Source organism: Phocoena sinus, chromosome 7 (genome assembly GCF_008692025.1).
Source record: "Phocoena sinus isolate mPhoSin1 chromosome 7, mPhoSin1.pri, whole genome shotgun sequence".
Classification (NCBI taxonomy): Eukaryota; Metazoa; Chordata; class Mammalia; order Artiodactyla; family Phocoenidae; genus Phocoena; species Phocoena sinus.
In genome coordinates, this window is record NC_045769.1 from 64,792,743 (window position 1) to 64,811,743 (window position 19,001).

General features: G+C 41.2%; 1 protein-coding gene across 1 annotated transcript in view; it reads left to right on the top strand.

The window, feature by feature from the left end:
- The window catches only part of STK39 (serine/threonine kinase 39), a 307,498-nt gene that overhangs the window by 63,414 nt on the left and 225,083 nt on the right, over nucleotides 1-19,001 (top strand). Inside the window, exons 3-5 of the mRNA XM_032638323.1 lie at nucleotides 12,787-12,895; nucleotides 16,229-16,370; nucleotides 17,571-17,626. Coding sequence (XP_032494214.1) covers nucleotides 12,787-12,895; nucleotides 16,229-16,370; nucleotides 17,571-17,626 — 307 coding nt within the window. The remainder of the gene's footprint in view (nucleotides 1-12,786; nucleotides 12,896-16,228; nucleotides 16,371-17,570; nucleotides 17,627-19,001) is intronic.

Below are 19,001 nucleotides of genomic sequence, written 5' to 3' on the forward strand. Positions count from 1 at the left end.
CATTTTGGCAGTGTTTGGACATCCGGTATCCTAATAATCCTTTAATTCTGTGTGTGTGTGTGTGTATTATATACAGGTCAGTGCCTTGCGTCCTTTCACAGACTGTGCCCTGTGTTGACTGGAAACCATTGTCCTTATAAGAAATAATGGCCGCTGGAATCCTTATCTTGTGGGAGTGTTATGTTATAGAAGTCACAGTTATCAACTATTTGCTGGCTACAGGAACAGCTGCCTCCCCTGTTGAAACTCTCACCTCCCACCCCTACTGTCTGCCCTGTCCCTACCCCGCTGCCCTGACTCCCATAGGTGGGATTTACCCGTGGAGGTTGGGTATGATGGCAGAGAACAGTTTTGGAAAACTGGCCCTGGACTATGCTTCTTTATGTGATGGAGGCTGTCCGAGTTTTCCATGGTCATAGAGTTTGTCCGAGGTTTGACTGAAGAAGATTCGAGTGGTCATGATTTCTTTTCCTTTTTTTAAATTTATTTTTTAATTGAAGTATCATGATTTCTGAAGCAAAGTAATAATCACGGTGTCATCTTCTCAGAGAATAAAGGGAGGAAAAGAAATGTTCAGTGAGATCACTGGTGCTAAACAATTGGTAATTTAAATAAAATTTAGGCTGTTGAAATAAATACTGTAATATCCTCAGAGATACTAATTTATTTGGTAAATACTTGAGTTTCTCCATTGTGCTTAGGCCCGTAAAAAGGACGAGTTTGGGGTATATACATGAGAGGACAAAGGTATACACTCACTAAAAATTCATTTCATTTTAACAATTAGATTAGAACACCCTAGAGTAAATGTCTTCCTTGGCATCACATGAGTAGCATTTAACCTACTCAGTCTAAACTAATTATTTTTCTATGCATTCTTTTGAATTTTCTTATGTGTTTTTGACTTTGGCTTATACATCCTAATCTTGCTAGGTTTGATGATCTTGGTGGTTAATTTTCCAGGAGCCAAGGGGTTTTACTGGTCTGTTCTATATTCTTTTTTTTTTTTTTTTTTTTTTTTTTTTTTTTTTTGCGGTACACGGGCCTCTCACTGTTGTGGCCTCTCCCGTTGCGGAGCACAGGCCCCGGACGCGCAGGCTCAGCGGCCATGGCTCACGGGCCCAGCCGCTCCGCGGCATGTGGGATCTTCCCGGACCGGGGCACGAACCCGTGTCCCCTGCATCGGCAGGCGGACGCTCAACCACTGCGCCACCAGGGAAGCCCCTGTTCTATATTCTTAACCATCCCAACCTAGATACTTTGATAATTTCTGAGAGTTGTTAATCCCATGTTTGTTGTTAACCCCATATTTTGTTAATCCCACAGTGTTAAAAATGACTAATTATAATTAGCTTAACACCCTCTGGGAGATATAGTTTTAGAGCAGAATTTGTTCACTCCATAGTTATTAAAACCCTGCTAGATGGTAGGCACTGAGCTAGATGGTGGGAAAACAAAGAGGGGTCTTTTTTGTTGTGGAGCCCAGGGACTGGCCAGTGAGTCTCTTCATTTTGGTATTGGGTTGGTGAGATGTTTGAGCTAGGAATATCTTTCTGCAGATTTCCTCTTTATTTGTCTAGAAATGGGTTAGCAGATTGATAGATTCTCTAATGTGTACTCCATTGAGGAAGTTCTTGCTTTCCAGTAGGAACTTAAGGCTTGCTAAGTGGGTCTGACCCACCGTCACGCAGACTAGTATATTCTTGTTGAAGATGGCCTCGAGGTTTCTTGAAAGGCCTTGGTTCTTTGGTTTGTGGTCAACCTCAAAGGTTAGGGATGCTACTCGAGGGCACACTTGGCATCCGTTAAAATTTATTACGTGGGTGGAGAATTTATTCCGTGGATAGATGACTTTTCTGAAGTCATCTATCTTTTTCAGTCTCTGTTAAACCAGGTGACAGTGAATTCCATAAATGTGACACAGTCCTTCCTTTTATTTATCCTAAATCCCACTTTTTTCAGCCTTCAGGGCACACTCTCCTTTAGTTCTGCCCAGGGATTGTTGAAGATTTTGGGCCATCATCTTACTTGACTTTATGATTTTTAGATTTTAATCATATCCTTCTCAATTTTTTTTCTCTAGACTAGAATTCTCATATTTTTAGTCTGTCCTTGGTACTGAGTCACAGAAAACTCAGTACCATTTCCTCATTCTTTAATATACATCAGTGCCATCAAATCTTACAGTTTAATTCTTAGGGGCAGGAGCGCTTTAGGTGTAGGAAAAATCATGGCCCTGGGATGGGACAAAGTGCTTATTTCTTAAAAAACACCTATGCACCAGTGATGAATGCTGAAATTTGTGGTAGAGGGAAGATTGCTTCCTGGGTCAGAGGGCCTGCATTCTCCACTTGGGTCCTGGACTTGGGATGAATCACTTTCACTTCTGGTGCACAGTCTCCTCATTTGTTCAATAAGGAAGTATACTCGAAGGCAAAAATTTATTTTCACCACCAAAAGTTCTATGATTCTGTGTATTTAAAAATTAATTCTTTTAATGAAATCCCCTTTTAAAATCATTTAAATAGAAACACTAATTACTAGCAAATTATGCTTTATAATTCAGGATGCTTTATAATTCAGGATAGTGTCAAGTCCCTCCAGTGTTGTGGTGTAACGATAAAAATTCACCATAAATTCGTAGATTTGGGTACACAGAGGGCCATCTGTTTCTCCTATGTACATAATGAAAAAATTTCTCAGTCTTGAAATAGAACAACTCTAGCATTTGCCCTTCTCTTCCTGTATCATCTTATAAAGATATTTTGCTCTCACTGACAGTATTTGTAAGTAAATCGTGCTTACATTGCTCAGAACGAAGCCCTGCTCTCATTTTGCTTTCTGCTATAGTGCTATTTTATTTATATATTTATTTTTTAATAAATTTCTTTCTTTCTCCTCCCGCCGCCCGCGCGGGCTTCTGATTGCAGTGGCTTTTCTTGTTGTGGAGCACAGACTCTAGGCACGTGGGCTTCAGTAGCTGTGGCACGTGGGCTCAGTAGTTGTAGCTCACAGGCTCTAGAGTGCAGGATCAGTAGTTGTGGCACATGGGCTTAGTTGCTCCGCAACATGTGGGATCTTCCCAGCCCAGGGCCCGAACCTGTGTCACCTGCATTGGCAGGTGGATTCTTAACCACTGCGCCCCTAGGGAAGTCCCTATTTTATTAATTATTTTGCTTTTCTCTTGATCTGCAGTTCCCTCTGTACTCCCCTTTCTCTACCCCTGACCCTTTACCTTTTCCCCCTCACTCCTTCCATACTTTCCTTCCATTTCTTTAGAGGAGTGAATTAGCTATGATTTGTAGGTTATTTTGGAGAATAAAGCTCTAGATATTGACTTTGCCCAATGGTCATTTGAGAGAGTAGTTATCTCCTATTATCTGACACAGGCTTCTCTCTTCCTTTTAAAATTAAATTATAGTATTTGGGGACCTCTAAGCAGTTCCTCTAGTCAGAAGGCCTTTTTTCCCTTTTAATTGAGATTTTAAAAAATGAAGAAGAAAATTTCTTCTGGTGCATTTTAACCCAATCTCTGTAATTGTGTTAATACTTTTGCAAATCTTGTTTATTATAGAAAAAAATTTATACCAGTTTGAGGACATCAGCTTAAAAAGCTGGAAGCTATAATGTATGTGTTTTCTCTGTTGTGTCACTGAAAGTACTTTCCATTCTTTTTGAACTAAAGAACTTTCTAATTAGTAAATTAATTATTCATATCCCAGCACATCCCTTGTGATATGTGGTAATAAATTGCATTTGGCTATTTCTTGTAGGATCTTTTGTTCCAAGGGTATAGTGTTAAAATATAAGCGTACTTCACTGAGTGTAGTACTATTTTGAGCATTTCAGTCTCAAATATTACATTTTATAGTGTCATTTGTCCCTTGCCACTTGGCTTTGTAATTATTTTCATATGATTTGATGTTTGTGCTTACCCAAGTATAGTCCAATTGAGGGCAGAATTAGAAACTTTTGGATAATTTGAGGACGTACCATTTTGTTTTGTTTTGTTTTGTTTTTTGCGGTACGCGGGCCTCTCACTGCTGTGGCCTCTCCCGTTGCGGAGCACAGACTCCGAACGCGCAGGCTCAGTGGCCATGGCTCATGGGCCCAGCCGCTCCGTGGCATGTGGGATCTTCCCGGAGCGGGGCATGAACCCGTGTCCCCTGCATCGGCAGGCGGACTCTCAACCACTGCGCCACCAGGGAAGCCCAGGACGTACCATTTTTAAGAAATTAGAGAATATCACATATGCAAAAGTAACTTATTTTTACAGCTCTAAAGTTACATTAGCTTAGGAATATGTATAATTTGGCTGGAGAAAAATAATTTTCTATTTGGAACGTTAAATTTAAAAGTTATATCATAGCAGATCCAGTTAATAATTAAATATCCTAATTGAATTTACTTTTAAGTATTCTTATACATTTGTTAGAAATGGCTTGCTAAAATGTTTAACATCTCTTTTTTTTTTTTTTTCAAAATGTAAACAGAAATTAACATTTCAAGGCCCCTCAGGTTTCTGGACTTATACGTGCTTGGTAACAGAGAGACCCAGTACATACTCATTTTCAGAGTAGGAGAAAACGGGGAAAACATTCCCAGATTGAATACAACTTCAGTTACATCTTTTTTTTTTTTTTTTATACTTCACTTTTGCCATCCTCATAAACTTCTGGAAAATGTTATTGCTTGGGTTGAGACAGATGGTTCTGTTCTTTCCTATGTTATTGTCTTTCTTATTTTGGTTTGATTATATTTCCACAATTAATTAAGCTGACTCTGAAAAAGAAGGACTCGGAAACAGGGAGAAGGCTGGAGAGTGTTGAGCGGGGTTTCTGCCTCTGTTCCCTGGCAGAACCCCAGACTGCAGATCATACCCAGGCGTGGGACACGGGAGGCCGCAAAAAAGAAAGACACGTTTCACCTCGCACTCTCATCCTTTGGTGATGAAGGCAAAAATAGCAGCAGTGCTGAAAACTGGCCTGGAGGTTTCTATCAGCATTAATTGGCTGGCAAGAAAGATGCTTGCGTGTTTCTGTTTTTAACGGTCTTCGACTTTATTTTTCCCAGTATACCTAGTCATGGACAGTTAAATGATCAGATAGCAGTTGCTGATAGCTGAGTCTGATTCAGATTCCTGATGGCCAGCTTAAGAGCTTTCAGAACCCATAAGGCATCCTTGTTACTGTTTGCTGAAGAACTTTTTCAGCCAACTGTGAAAGAAAATGGTTCTTCCCCATTGAACTTTGCACATCACTCCTTTACTCTTTGCTTTCTTTCCTCTCCTTGGAAAGAGTTATTTTCTCTTGGTGAAAAATAACTATGGCGGTGACTTTTTCATTTCCAAGCAAAATTCTTTAGTTTTTTGGGGAACAGTTTTTGCAGAATGACCATCGTTCATAACCAAGCAGATAGGCCCTGGGATGGGCATTCTGTTCTGTCGGAAGTAGATGTTTACCCATTGTGATTTCTCTGCTGATTTCAAGGGATTTTCCAGACCTACCTCCAGCTCCCCTGATACTTTACCTTTTACAACTGCTCTCTCTAGTTTTAAATACTTCTCCACAAACACTGATTAAGGCTATCACAAAATTTGTTTCCCTTTTCCTAATTTCTTACAAGTGTTTCCCTGTCTTCAAAACATCTAGACTTCCCCCATTTCTAATCCTGTCTTCAACTGGACTGTACTTGGATAGACAGATACCAAATCATATGAAAATAATTATAAAACTAACTGGTGAGGGACATTGGTTGATTTACTCATAAATAGTACAGGTCAGAATATTTGACTTAACTCTTCCTTGAGTAGGTTTTTTCCTATTGGTACTCTTATTTTAAAAGAGGCAGAAGTTTGCTGCATATGTGGCATTTAATTTTTTGTAATTAACAAACCCTCACAATGACATTTTTCATGATTGAAAATGACAGTCCAAAAAATACAGTGCTCTTAGGAGAGCTTTGTCGTCTTTTCCTTCCAATTCTTGGCTGACATTTGAAATCATTGAAGTTTATGGGTTTTTTTTTTTTCTTTTTCTTAAAAAAAATTCAGCTACTTACAGTATTGGGTTACTTATGAATGTTGATGAGGTTACCCTTCATAATGATGCTGATGTTATGGAAGTGCAAGCCTGACGACGGCTTTCTGAAAAGTGTTTTCAATTAACGTGGTTAACCTCATATCATTTAAGGAATTCTTTAGATGCTTGGAGGGTGTTGCATACATTTTAGAGATGTATTTGGTTATCTCTTGCATTTGGAAATATACGTATTATTTGATAGTATTTGTGGATCATATATTTATTTTTCCTTTTTAGATTAAGTTGCAGTGTGGAAATGTGCTTGGGAGGTAGATGTTTCTCTCAGCATTTCATTGAAAGAATTAATGCATCTCAGTGCTTAGCTGGAAAGCAGCGCTTCTCAGCCTTCGCTACACGGTAGAATCATTCCCAGGCTGTGTCGTAAACCAATTTTACATCAGTGTCTCTGGGGCTGAGGTCCAGGCATTGGTATTTTTTAAAGCTCCCGAGGCGATTCCACTGTGCAGCCAAGGTTGAGAACAAGTACTTTAGAATAAAGTTAGAAGTAGCACCTCCTCAGATTTAACTGCACGTGATGTTGGAACGTGGGTGGGTGTGACTTCTCAACCAAGGCTCAGTAGGGTATTTTGCCACCAATATCAGATACGGAAGAATTTATTTAAGATTTAGCTAAGGTATTAAAATATGCTAATTTGGTTAAGTGTAGTTTAATATTTTGAATTCAGGATCCATTTAAATCTCCTTCCTTTTAGTGCTTTGTGAATCGCATTGTCTTCAGGACGACAGAAAGTAGACTTTAGCTTTTTCCTAATTCTTATGTCTCCAAGCTCTTTTTTGTTTCTCTTTGTTCTGAAAGCTTTGCATAAGTATCTGTTTAGACTTCTTAATTTCAAAAGCGTTTGAGGCAGCATACTAGATACATGAAGTATGATAAGGTGGTATAAATTAAACACAGGATGAGATACTAAGGGAAAACACAGTTGAGGATGGTGTAGAGTTAGGAATGAAGTGAAAAACTCATGGCCCGATGACCTGGACACGTGTTACAGGACACTCCTTGAGCCAGCAGGGCACAGAGCATGTTCATTATGTGACGTTTCTGTGGGGAAGGGAAGGGCGAGGGCTGCCGCTAAGGGCTGTCTCTGTGCCTCTGAGACTTCAGTCGGGAACGTGGGACACATGGGATTAGTGGTCAGCGTGGGCATGCTCACACACAAAGAAGGAACTGAGACATCGAGGGACTGGCTTTCAACCTTCCTGTCATGTGCTAGGCCTTCTGCAGGGAGTTGTATAGATCTCATTTTGCTTATTTCACAACAGTCCTGTGTAGATGGCATTATTAAGCTTGTATTACAGAAAAGGATTCTGAGGCTCAAAGATGCTGGATGACGTGGCGCAGGTAATCAAGCTGTGGTCAGTGGCAAAGCCAAGCTTCCAAGCCAGCTGTGTTTTAGAGTGCAGCCCTTCCGAAGTGGCTCCTGCTGGCTCATATCCCTGTTAATCATGGTTCTTGCTTATTCTCAGTAATAGTAATAGGAGAAAAAAATGTTGGGGGGGATGGTTAGACAAAGGCCATATAGCAATATTAGAAACTTGCCCATAAATATTTAAACACAGTTTTTTTTTTTTTTTTTAATTTAAAACTTTCCCGGCTTCCCTGGTGGCGCAGTGGTTGGGAGTCTGCCTGCCGATGCAGGGGATGCGGGTTCATGCCCCGGTCCAGGAGGATCCCACGTGCCGCGGAGCGGCTGGGCCCGTGGGCCATGGCCATTGGGCCTGCATGTCTGGAGCCTGTGTTCCGCAACGGGAGGGGCTGCGGCGGTGAGAGGCCTGCGTACCGCAAAAAAACCAAACCAAAACAAAACAACTTCCCAGTTTTGGGGATTTTGGGGGGTAGTTTTTTTCCTCCCAACTCATCACATTTTCAGGGTAGGACGCTTTATGTTTTTTTTTGTGCAGCCAAACCTAGTTTGTCCCATATAAGGGATGTGTCATGTCCTGTTTCGGCGAATTCATCCGGGCTGGGCCAGCAGCAGTGTGTGGGTGTCCCTCTTTGATCTGCCTTCGGCCCACATCGCACAGCAGAGATGCTGCTGTGGCTGCCACTTTGGTGTTAGCAGGTGGAAACGGTTTTTACTCGCTGCCCCATTTTAGGTCGGTTTTCCCACTCTTGTGAAATTTCACTTGTACTGCGTTTCAGGTGAAGCTGCAGGAGCAGATCCAGCTCTTCAAGCAACTGGGAAGCTTAAATACCGTGCTGTGGCTTGGTTTGGCACTTGATGACATGTCTGAGTCAGATTTCACTAGACTTCCAAGGGAGCCACTGTGTTACATTCCTTGACTATAGTTTTGGCAAATGTGTTGCCTGGGTTTCAGAGTTCTGTGAGTTCTTCCAACTTTGACCTCATGTTTTTCTCTCGCTTTGAATTTTTTACCCTTTCCCGTAGTTGTGAAATTCAAACCACTTTAATCCCACGATCTCCCACACTTCCAGCTTTGCCTCCTACCCCTTTCACGAGGTCTCACTCAGCTAGGCCTCGCCACCGGGCCTGTTCTCCTATCCTTCCTTCCAACCCTGGGGCCTGGGTTGCAGCCAGTCGTCTGTGCTCCTTCCTTTCACATCCCCGCCACCCGAGGGCCTGTCTGCCTGCCTTCTGCCACTTTGTCACTCAAAGTCTGGTTTCTGGACCTGAAGCATCAGCATCAGTTAGAAGCCTCTTAGAAATGCATAATCTCAGGCCCCACCCCAGACCTACTGGATCAGAATATGCATTTTCATAAGGTCTGCAGGTGATCTGTGTGTACATTCAGGTTTGAGAAGCGCTGCTCTAAGTCACACATCTTCCGTAGATTGTGTCCTAATTGAGGGAATAGAGTGTTGGAACCCAGGTATTCTGTAGGAAGAATTGGATAAAAAGGATTCTTTTTTCATCCATTTATTCATCTTTGGGTAATACTTTGGTTACTTTTAGGGATGGAAGGGATGAGTATGTTTGGGGGTAAATGGCTTTGCCTACCCATGTGGGTAAAGTTAAGGCACTGGGAAAAGGTTGGATAATTTAGTTGATAGGCTGTTACCAAAAAATGACTCATACAGCAACCATCATCACTGTTGAAAGAAAATGGGGAGAGTAGTTCTGTAGAAAGAATATTTGATTCAAGTAATAAAAAATACATAGGGGGCTTCCCTGGTGGCGCAGTGGTTGAGAGTCTGCCTGCCGATGCAGGGGACGTGGGTTCATGCCCCGGTCTGGGAGGATCTCACGTGCCGTGGAGCAGCTGGGCCTGCACGTCCAGAGCCTGTGCTCCGCAGCGGTGAGGGGCCCGCATACGGCCAAAAAAAAAAAAAAAAAAAAAAAAATATATATATATATATATATATATATTTATATATATAAAATTTGGTTGGTGCATCTGGGCTGTTAGAACAAAATACCATAGACCAGGTGGCTTATAAACAAAGAAACTTATTTCTCACAGTTCTGGAGTCTGGAAGTCTGAGGTCAGGGTGCCAGCCTGGCTGGGTGGGGGTCCTCTTCCAGGCTGCAGACTTCTCTCTGCTTCCTCATGTGGTGGAAGGGGTGAGCCGGCTCTCTCAGGTCTCTTTTATAAGGGCACTAATCTCATTTATGAAGGCTCCACCCTCGTGACCTAATCACCTCCCAAAGGCCCCACTTACTAATACCATCAGCTTAGGAATTTTGTAGGGACAAAAACATGCAGACCATAGCAAAATTATAAATACAGTTGACCCCTGAACAATGCAGGTTTGAACTGTGGAGGTCCCCTTATACTTGTTTTCTTCAATAGTGAATACTATAGTACTACATGACTATGGTTGATTGAATCCGAGGACATGGAGGAATGAAACCTTGGATACCTAGGGAGGATTTTTGATGAACGAAGGGTCGGCGTCCCCTGCGTTGTTCAAGGGGAAACTGTATAAAAATTTTGTATCTCTCTAAGAGGCAACTAAGCAAAAGGTTTATATATAAGTTAATTTAAGGGTTGGATAGGCTGGTATAACACCTATTTCTTCCTTTTTAAAAGTGTATTTCTACCCCGTTTGTGGAAATATTACTTAATATGGGGGTTCAGTGGTATCACAGGTCATATCCCAAGGCAGAGTGACCAGTGTTTTTCCCTAAGGCAAGTTTCATCGTGTCTTTACACATTAGAGGCTTTGCTGCATGGAAAGGCTGTGTAGTAGAATAGGTGGTGTAGGAGTGGGGGATATGGACCCCTGGCCAAGCGGTGAAGAGGGCAGTGAGATTATGAGTGGTCAGACTGATGCAAGTCCCACCTCTCTTCTCAGGATCCACCTTTTCTTTGATCTGCCCTTACACTGCTCATAGGGGTGTATTAGTAGTGGCAGTATCTGTGTCTCTTCTTTTTTTTTTTTTAATTCTCAGGACTTTTAAATATTCAGCTGGTACCTCCAAGGCCCTGAAATTTGAAGGAATAGAATTTGATAAGTTACATCCATAGGCTATCTAAAACAGTTTCTCCATAGGTTAATTAAAAGAGTTTCTCTCTCTCTCTCTCTCTCTCTCTCTCTCTCTCTCTCTCTCTCTCTCTCTCTCTCTCACACACACACACACACACACACACACACACACACACACACACACACACAGAGTAGCTCACTGCCATCATCTCAGAGAATCTGATCCTCTGGGTCGGAAGTGATACTGGCCATCTAAATGCAAAGGTCTAAAAAAAACGCGTTTTTCCAGACTCTGACCCGGCTTTGCTTCCATGCAAAAGAATTTCCTTTCATATGAGCACCGGTTGTTGATTGTATGCTTTAATGATTTAAAAGTTTGGTGTTAGAGAGCTAGAAAGGCATTCATTTACATCGGATATAAAATGGTGAGAATGCAGAGCACACACACTTTGAAGACACATTATTCTCATTTCTGTGAATAACGGGGGCATCTGTTTAAACTGGACCCTACATAGAGCTGCAGACCTTCAAAGTGGGCCATCCCCACAATGAGCAGACGCTAGCCACTTGAAATAGGAATGCTGGTCAGCGTTCCATTTCTCCTTCAGAAGCGTCTTACGGTATCAAAACCTAACACCAGAAACAGATGGAAACTGGACCTTAGGTTTCAGATCTTCTTCAAAGGACAGGAGGTGCTGAATTGAAAAGTGTTAGATTTAGAAAACCTGTGATCAGTGAAGTGGATGAGGAAAATGATGAAGGGGAAGTGTTGTCATATAATGAAAGGAAAATAGAAAAATAAGTGATTTTCTTACAAGTTTATTCATGATAAAAAGCACCTAAATAAATGCCTGTATTAAGATGTGTATATGTGTTATATGTCATGGTATTTAGGCCAAGTTAATTGACATGTAGGGTCACCTTAGTAATTTGAGGATTAAAGTAGTACTGGATATATAAAGATAGCAGCTCAAATTGGAATATTCTGGTTGGCAGCTTTCAGTTAACGCAAAGTAGACACTCGTTGAAAATATTTACAGGATGCACAGATATACTTTTATTTCATCATAAATACATAATAACATAAGTGAGGTTTCTGTGATGACTTAGGTTAGTCATTCTTGTGGCTTTTGGTCAGCACCTTGAAAGTGAGTTACACTGGTCTGGTACCTTTGATTGAGGGTTAGCATTCAACTGACTTTTTTTTCTGCGGTATGCGGGCCTCTCACTGCTGTGGCCTCTCCTGTTGCGGAGCACAGGCTCTGGACGCACAGGCTCAGTGGCCATGGCTCACGGGCCCAGCCGCTCTGCGGCATGTGGGATCCTCCCGGACCGGGGCACGAACCCGTGTCCCCTGCATCGGCAGGCGGACTCTCAACCACTGCGCCACCAGGGAAGCCCTCCACTGACATTTTATAGGAGTCATCTGGCGGTAACTTAAAACAGCAAACCAAAACCAACATGAGCTTGAGTATTGCAGAAAACTGTGGCTTGTTGAAGTTGCCCATGTGTTTGGTTTCAAAGCTTTGTTGTTTTGTCTTTTGATAAAACTTTTTTCTAAACTGTGACCCACGAACATTATTTTCCTGCATTGTTCCTGTGGATTCAACTATTGACAGTTTATCTACTGCAGGACTTCTCAGAGCCTTTGACAGTACTAACATACCTTGTGACGTGACGCCTGTAAACTGAGATGTAGTATCTGATGTTGCCCAAGCTTATTTCGTTTTACCAGCTGCCTCTCCCACCCCCACCTTGCTTTTTTCCTTGATGGAATATCTACCATGGAAGATAGTTTGGGAAATGGTACTCTAGCATTTTTATAGGTAGTTTTTCATGTACCGTCACAGCAGTGCTCAGAAACAAGGAATTTTGTTGCCCCTTTTTGTATGAGTGAGGAATACCAGGGTTCAGGTTGGCACCAGGACCCAGGTCTCCTAATAGCTCACCAGTCTTTTATCTCTCTGTCGGGGCGTTGGGTTCAGGTAGGAGGCACTTATCACATATGGCCGCTGGGGGGGGTTATAGAGCTGTGTGCTGATCTGAAGTTACTCTGTCCTGTGGCTGGTCCTCAGGGCTCTGGGGTCTCCTGTAGAGGCCTTCCTAATTCTAGCAAGTTGATAACGAGGGTGAGAGAGTTCGTTCTCGTGTGGTTTCTGTGAAGTAATGGTTTAGGCAGCCCCTTGCCCAGATGTGCTTTAAGTAGGAAAGTTACCCAGATATTCAACTATGGTTCACTTGTGTCTTGCTTCCTGATTTTCGCCCCATGGTACATGTCATGTTTTGCTTTTTTTATAGAAAGAAATTCAAGCCATGAGTCAGTGCAGCCATCCCAACGTAGTGACCTATTACACCTCTTTTGTGGTAAAAGATGAACTTTGGCTGGTCATGAAATTACTAAGTGGAGGTAAGTGGATTTTGTCATTTTTGTTTGTTTGCTTGTTTTCTTTTTTTCCTTTTGTGCAAGTCAGCATATTGAATAAGACTTTAGATTTGATCCCCTTACTCCCGTATTTATAAGTTTTCTTGGTTTATTCTTTGCCTAGAGAGTAAAGTCCGGATTTCTTCACACTGATATTCAGAGCCTTTCATAATTCAGCTTAACTTGTAGAATATCTATGTCCTCTTTTACCCCGGCCTTCTAGGTGTGGGTGAGACTCCCCAGATGCCTTCTGCCCTCTGATGTCTCTGTGTTGCTACTTAGCCCCAGAAGTCTGTCTATCCTTCTCCATGTGCCCAAGTCCTGAAAGGCCCCATCCTCTCTGTAGCCACCCCTTACTCTCTTTAGAAAAGTTAACCAATCCTTCCTCTTTAAAGCCTTCATTCTTAACGTTATTCAAGTCTCTAACACACTGTAATGAGTTATTTCAGTGCGGTTTACTAAAGGTCCGTGGTGATGGAAATGTTCTGCGGCTGTGCTATCCAGTTTCTACTAGTGGCTCTTAAACATTTGACATGTGGCTAGTGTTACCCAGGGACTGAATTTCTATTCAATTTTAATTAGGTTACATTTAAATAACTTCAGGTGGCCAGTGGCCTATGGTATTGGACAGTGTAGTTTTAGATTGTGGATTTCATGAAGAAAGCATGTGGGAAGGTGAAGGAACTTTGCCTCTCTAGCCTCAGATCACTGACGTTAAAAAAGCCACGGACAATTAAATTTATAAGACACTTTCCCATTCCTGTATTTTATCTCTTTTAATCTTTGAACGTCACGCTTTGATAGGGGAGGATAATGATAACGGTTAATTTTCTTGAACACTTCCTCCGTGGCTGGATCCTGTGCCAGGTGACTTACTGCCTTTATTTCATTGTAATCTGGACAACACCATTGCATGGCAGGTGCCACGATCCCTGTGTTTCAGAAAGGACACCAGAGCTCAAGAGAGTTAGGCTGCTTGCCCAAGGCCACACACGTCGTGCCTGTTAGTGCTGGGATCTGGACACGTAAAAGCTACCCTGCGCTGCAAGTATCATCACCTTCATTTTACAGACCCGAAAACTGGAGCTGAGAAAGCCCGAGGGATTCCTTCCTAATACCCAGCATCCCCATACCTCTCATGTGTTCTCTTTGCAGGGCGTCCCTCCCTGTATAGCCATCTTACTGAGACGTGAAGTATGGTTAGGAGTAGAGGAGAACATTTGGTGGTACCTGGACGAAGCCGGAACCGACAGTGCAGAGTTTATTTGGTGGAGCCCATTTTTATCTGCAGACCCAGTTCAGCTAAGGCTAAATCAAGGCAGCATCACGATTAAAAAAATTTTTTTTTTTTTTAGCGAAACTGTCTTGGATCCAGCAGAGGCCCTGCAATGAGATGACGAAGGCATTGTAATTGCCTTGGGTCTGCTTGTGTAGGTCTCGGTAGGGAGCCTGGGAGAGCTTAGTTTGGTTCTGTTTCCAGTCTTGTCAATCCTATTAGTTATTGTTTCCTTGAGTGCTGACTCTGGCTTTTAATTAAAACGGAAAAGAAAAATGGAAGGAAAAAGGAAGCCCGTTGGAGCCTACCGCAGTGTTGAGTGTCAGGACTGCTTCTTGGTTCTGCTGAGGATGGTGCTGTATTGATAAGATGATCTTAACCTGGCCTCTCCTTGTAGGGGGTCCACTAACTGAGGAAACAAGAAATTCTGGTGACCTGGGGCCCTGTGGATTTTAATTCCTCTCTTTATTTTCATCCCAATTAACCTTTTATAAGCTTGAGAATATCCCCTGTACCCTTTCCTAAGGACTGGATAGAAAATTTCATTGTCTTTTTAAAAGAATCCAATTTAGTCTCCCCTGGCCCTAGGTAAGAGGAACAGGTTTCCACAGGTGAGGGGAATGTGGGCCGATGTAGCCTTTCGCTCATTTTGCTTTCAGCAGGCCAGAAATGCATGCATGCCTGGTATGGTATATCCTTAAAAGAAAATATTAAAATGTTTTTGGAAGTATCGTTTTCTAAATGATCCCCCAATCCAAGAGTCAGTGAATAAAAGAGATGTTTGTTTCTCCCTGAGGGGAAAGATATGCATTTGTTTTCTTCTATATTATTTTATTACATCAGATCTCTTACTGAGTGGCAGGTGGCTAGCCTGGTGTAGTAATATCTGATGGGGAAACTCAGTCCTCTTAGTTAAATCAGGGAGAGCCTGGAGCCATATTCGGGTCCTGAGATAGGCTATTTGGTAACTCTTCAGAAGTGTTGAACCCCCAGGTAATTATGGCTCTTAAGGTAACCGGGAAGTTTGGAATATTAATTAACATGTGTTGAAAGCATGAATTCACAGTGCCAAGGATACTAATCTGTTTATAGTAACAAAATACTATGTATTTATTTCTTTATTATTAAACTCTGTACATCATGCCTCAAGTAAATGTAAATGAAGATTGCCTGGAGTCACAGAAAGGAATCTTCTGGTTATAAGCAGAGGTCTGAAGGCAACAGACATTTTTTCTCTCCTCCTACCTGAGGTTAAGAAAAAACTGTGCTTCTTTCTCTCAGCAGTTCCCTGCTGTCTTTTCTCCAGGCCTCTTCTTCCTTTCTTTTTCGGTTTAGACATCCCGAACCCTCTTTTAATCTGTAACCAGTTGCATATCTATGGAAAAGGGACTAACTGTGAAGTGGCCGTGGACAGTCTTCTGCTTGCTGACCCAGAATCCCTCTCATTAAGTTCAGCTGGATGTGTGCTTGCAAACTTGGATTTAGTGTTTTTCTGGTCACGGGCTACCATGCAATTGTTTGTATGCCTTGGGAATATTTGTATTAAATAAACAAATGAAAACTATATATTGTTTTCATTTAGCTTTTTATTTTTCTAAGGATTTTTAAAAGAATATTATTTATTTATTTAACTTATTTGTGGCTGCATCGGGTCTTAGCTGCGGCACACGGGATCATCGTTGAGGCAGGCGGGGTCTTCGTTGTGGCTTCTCTCTAGTTGTGGTGTGTGGGCTTTCTCTTCTAGTTGTGGTGCGCTCCAGGCTCCAGGGCGCGTGGGCTCTTTAGTTTGCGGCACGCGGGCTCTCTCGTTGAGGCGCGCGAGCTCAGTAGTTGTGGCTCTCGGGCTTCGTTGCCCTGCGGCGTGTGGGATCTCAGTTCCCTGACCAGGGATTGAACCTGCGTCCCTTGTATTGTAAGGCGGATTCTTTACCACTGGACCACCAGGGAAGTCCCTCGTTTAGTTTTTTAAATAGGGAGGACTATTCTGGAAAGGTAATGAAGGTGCTTATACAGTTGTCCAATTCTTCTGTCTGTCCACTTAGGTTCAATGTTGGATATCATAAAATACATCATTAACCGAGGAGAACACAAGAACGGAGTTCTGGAAGAGGCAATAATAGCAACAATTCTTAAAGAGGTTTTGGAAGGCTTAGACTATCTACACAGAAATGGTCAGATTCACAGGTATGACCCCTGCAGAAATGTTTAAATTCAGCTGTTCATATCTTCAGTCCTAGTTAGTAAAGAATACTAAGGAAACACACCTCACAGGTAGGTATTGACATATCTCTAACGTAGGTAGTTTAAATAGATGGGAACAAAGTACTTAAGAACGAAACGAGAGAACAAGTTTTGATGAATTATATTGGTATATTGGTTTATCTGCTTTCACTGAAATAAGAGTAGACTACAGAAAGTACTGTGGGGACTCAAAAAAAAATCAGTTGACATTTTATACTCATTTGAAGTACACTCATTTGGACTGGATAGCATCTCTAACTTTCTAATGCAGGTGAAAGTGTTCCAAACATTTAATATGTTAATTATTTTTGACATGGTGGTGGAAGAGAAGGAGGGGAGGCACTAATTTCATCTCTTTTGTGGCATAAAATGCTAATTCTTTCAATAGCCAAACAGCATCGCTTATGAGTGCCTGATGCTTCAAATGGGTTAGTGCTCCTTGGGCTCTTAGGAATTGTTGCAAGTAAATAACCACTTACCAGTAATATGAATATTGCAATTCCCTTGCCCTGAGCTATAAGCGAGCTGTATGTTTAATGGTATCTACTATGTCTTTCAGTAATTAGAAAAAAATATTACTTTAGAAGGCAAACTTATAAATTGTCATTTTTCTTAAGTGTTAAGACTACTCAGCACGACTTCTATATTGTGAAGAAATACGTTACAGAGTATTGTAATTAGTATTTACCATCAGAATCTCCCCAGAGGAGAGACTGATCAAATCCATTGTTTTAGAGGCTAAGGGGATTGATTGGAAATTGCATCACGTACACATTTAAGTGGAAGTAGAACAGCTTTACACAGACTGGGCTCTAATTCTTGACAAAATGATAGTATTGTGTGTGTCTAGCAATCTGTAACTCTGTAACATGAAATGATCTACTCATTATTGTTTTAATTAAATCTGGATAATGATATCACATAAACTATTTGTTATTAAAATCCTAATCATCCCCCAGGAGCAAACTATAAAATCACAATGTACCTTTGTAACTTTTAAAATCTGTGATATAATTTTAATATTTATAAAATAATTTTGTCAAACATCTCCATTGTATGATATGTATTAAAATCTCCCTGAGTGAATATAATGTCTGTACTCCATAATTAAATTCTCTCTCTCTCTTTTTTTTTTTCTAATAGGGATTTAAAAGCTGGTAATATTCTTCTGGGTGAGGATGGCTCAGTACAAATAGCAGGTAAAGCTGACAAAGATAAAACATTCTTTACCTGTTTACAGAAGTGTTAGGGCTTCAAAGAATGTAGACTTGTTCCTAAGAAATGAACAAATTGCATGTAATCTGTGTTTTTAAATTGAAGTATAGTCGATGTACAATATTATGTAAGTTACAGGTGTACAGTGTAGTGATTCACAATTTTTAAAGGTTATAGTTATTATAAAATATTGGATATATTCCCTATGTTGTACAGTGTATCCTTGTAGCTTATTTTATACATAGTAGTTTGTACCCCTTATACAGTCCCTCCCCCTTTCCCTCTTCCCCTTGGTGACCATGAGTTTGGTCTCTATATCTGTGAGACTGCTTCTTTTTAGTTATATTCACTAGTTTGTTGTATTTTTTAGATTCCACATATAAGTGATATCATACAGTATTTGTCTGTCTCTGTCTGACTTATTTCACTTAGCATACTACCCTCCAAGCCCATCCATGTTGTTGCAAATGGCAAAATTTCATTCTTTTTAATGGCTGAGTAGTATTCCATTGTATGTACCACTGTATCTGGGCTTCCCTATCATAGACTGTTTCGGTCTGAGGTATAACATGTTTTCCTGCTAGTTTAAAATGTGGCCTTTTAATAAAAAACAATTTTACTTTTAATTTTTTTATATTTTCTACCTTCCAGATTGAATAATGGTGATATTTATATAACTGTAAGAAGCACTTTTGAGAGTTTTTGGTTGAATTTGAAAGTTTAAAACCACTGTACACATTAATTTTAAACCTTTTATTTCTCAAGAAGTAGCTGAAAGAATTGTGAACTCTTAAAATCTAGGGCTTATTTTGCTCTTAAATTTGACCCTTCATGGTGATTCTTGACAGTTGATAGGCATGGCAAGGCAGTAAAGGTCAAATGAGTGAGAGCATCAGGCAGGAGCCTTCTATGTGCAGAACCTCTCATTTTGTTAATGCTCCTAGAATAGCCTGAAAGGCCTGGTTTACAATGTAGCCATGTTCATACCAACTCTTGTTTTACGCCCGGTCTGGGAAGGTCTGTCTCAGCATCCTCTCATCCATCATTGCTTTGGGCATTTTTGGCTGAACAGTCCTTCTCCGTACTGGACTGTCCCTGTCATCGCAGGGTGTTCAGCCTTCTGGCTTCCGGGCATTAAATATCACCAGCAGCACGTCCTACAAACATCCTTGGTGTGAAGATCATCCATCTAGCTTGTGTTGTTGACGAAATGCTGAAGATGTTGAATCAGCCTAATCTGCTTCTATTTGAGTTGGAGTGGAAGAGTCCTACCTTCTAGCATAGGTTTAGGGTCTTTACATGTCTAGTTATTAGAACAAAATTGATGGCATTTCTTCGTCCCACTCTTGTTTCTAGACA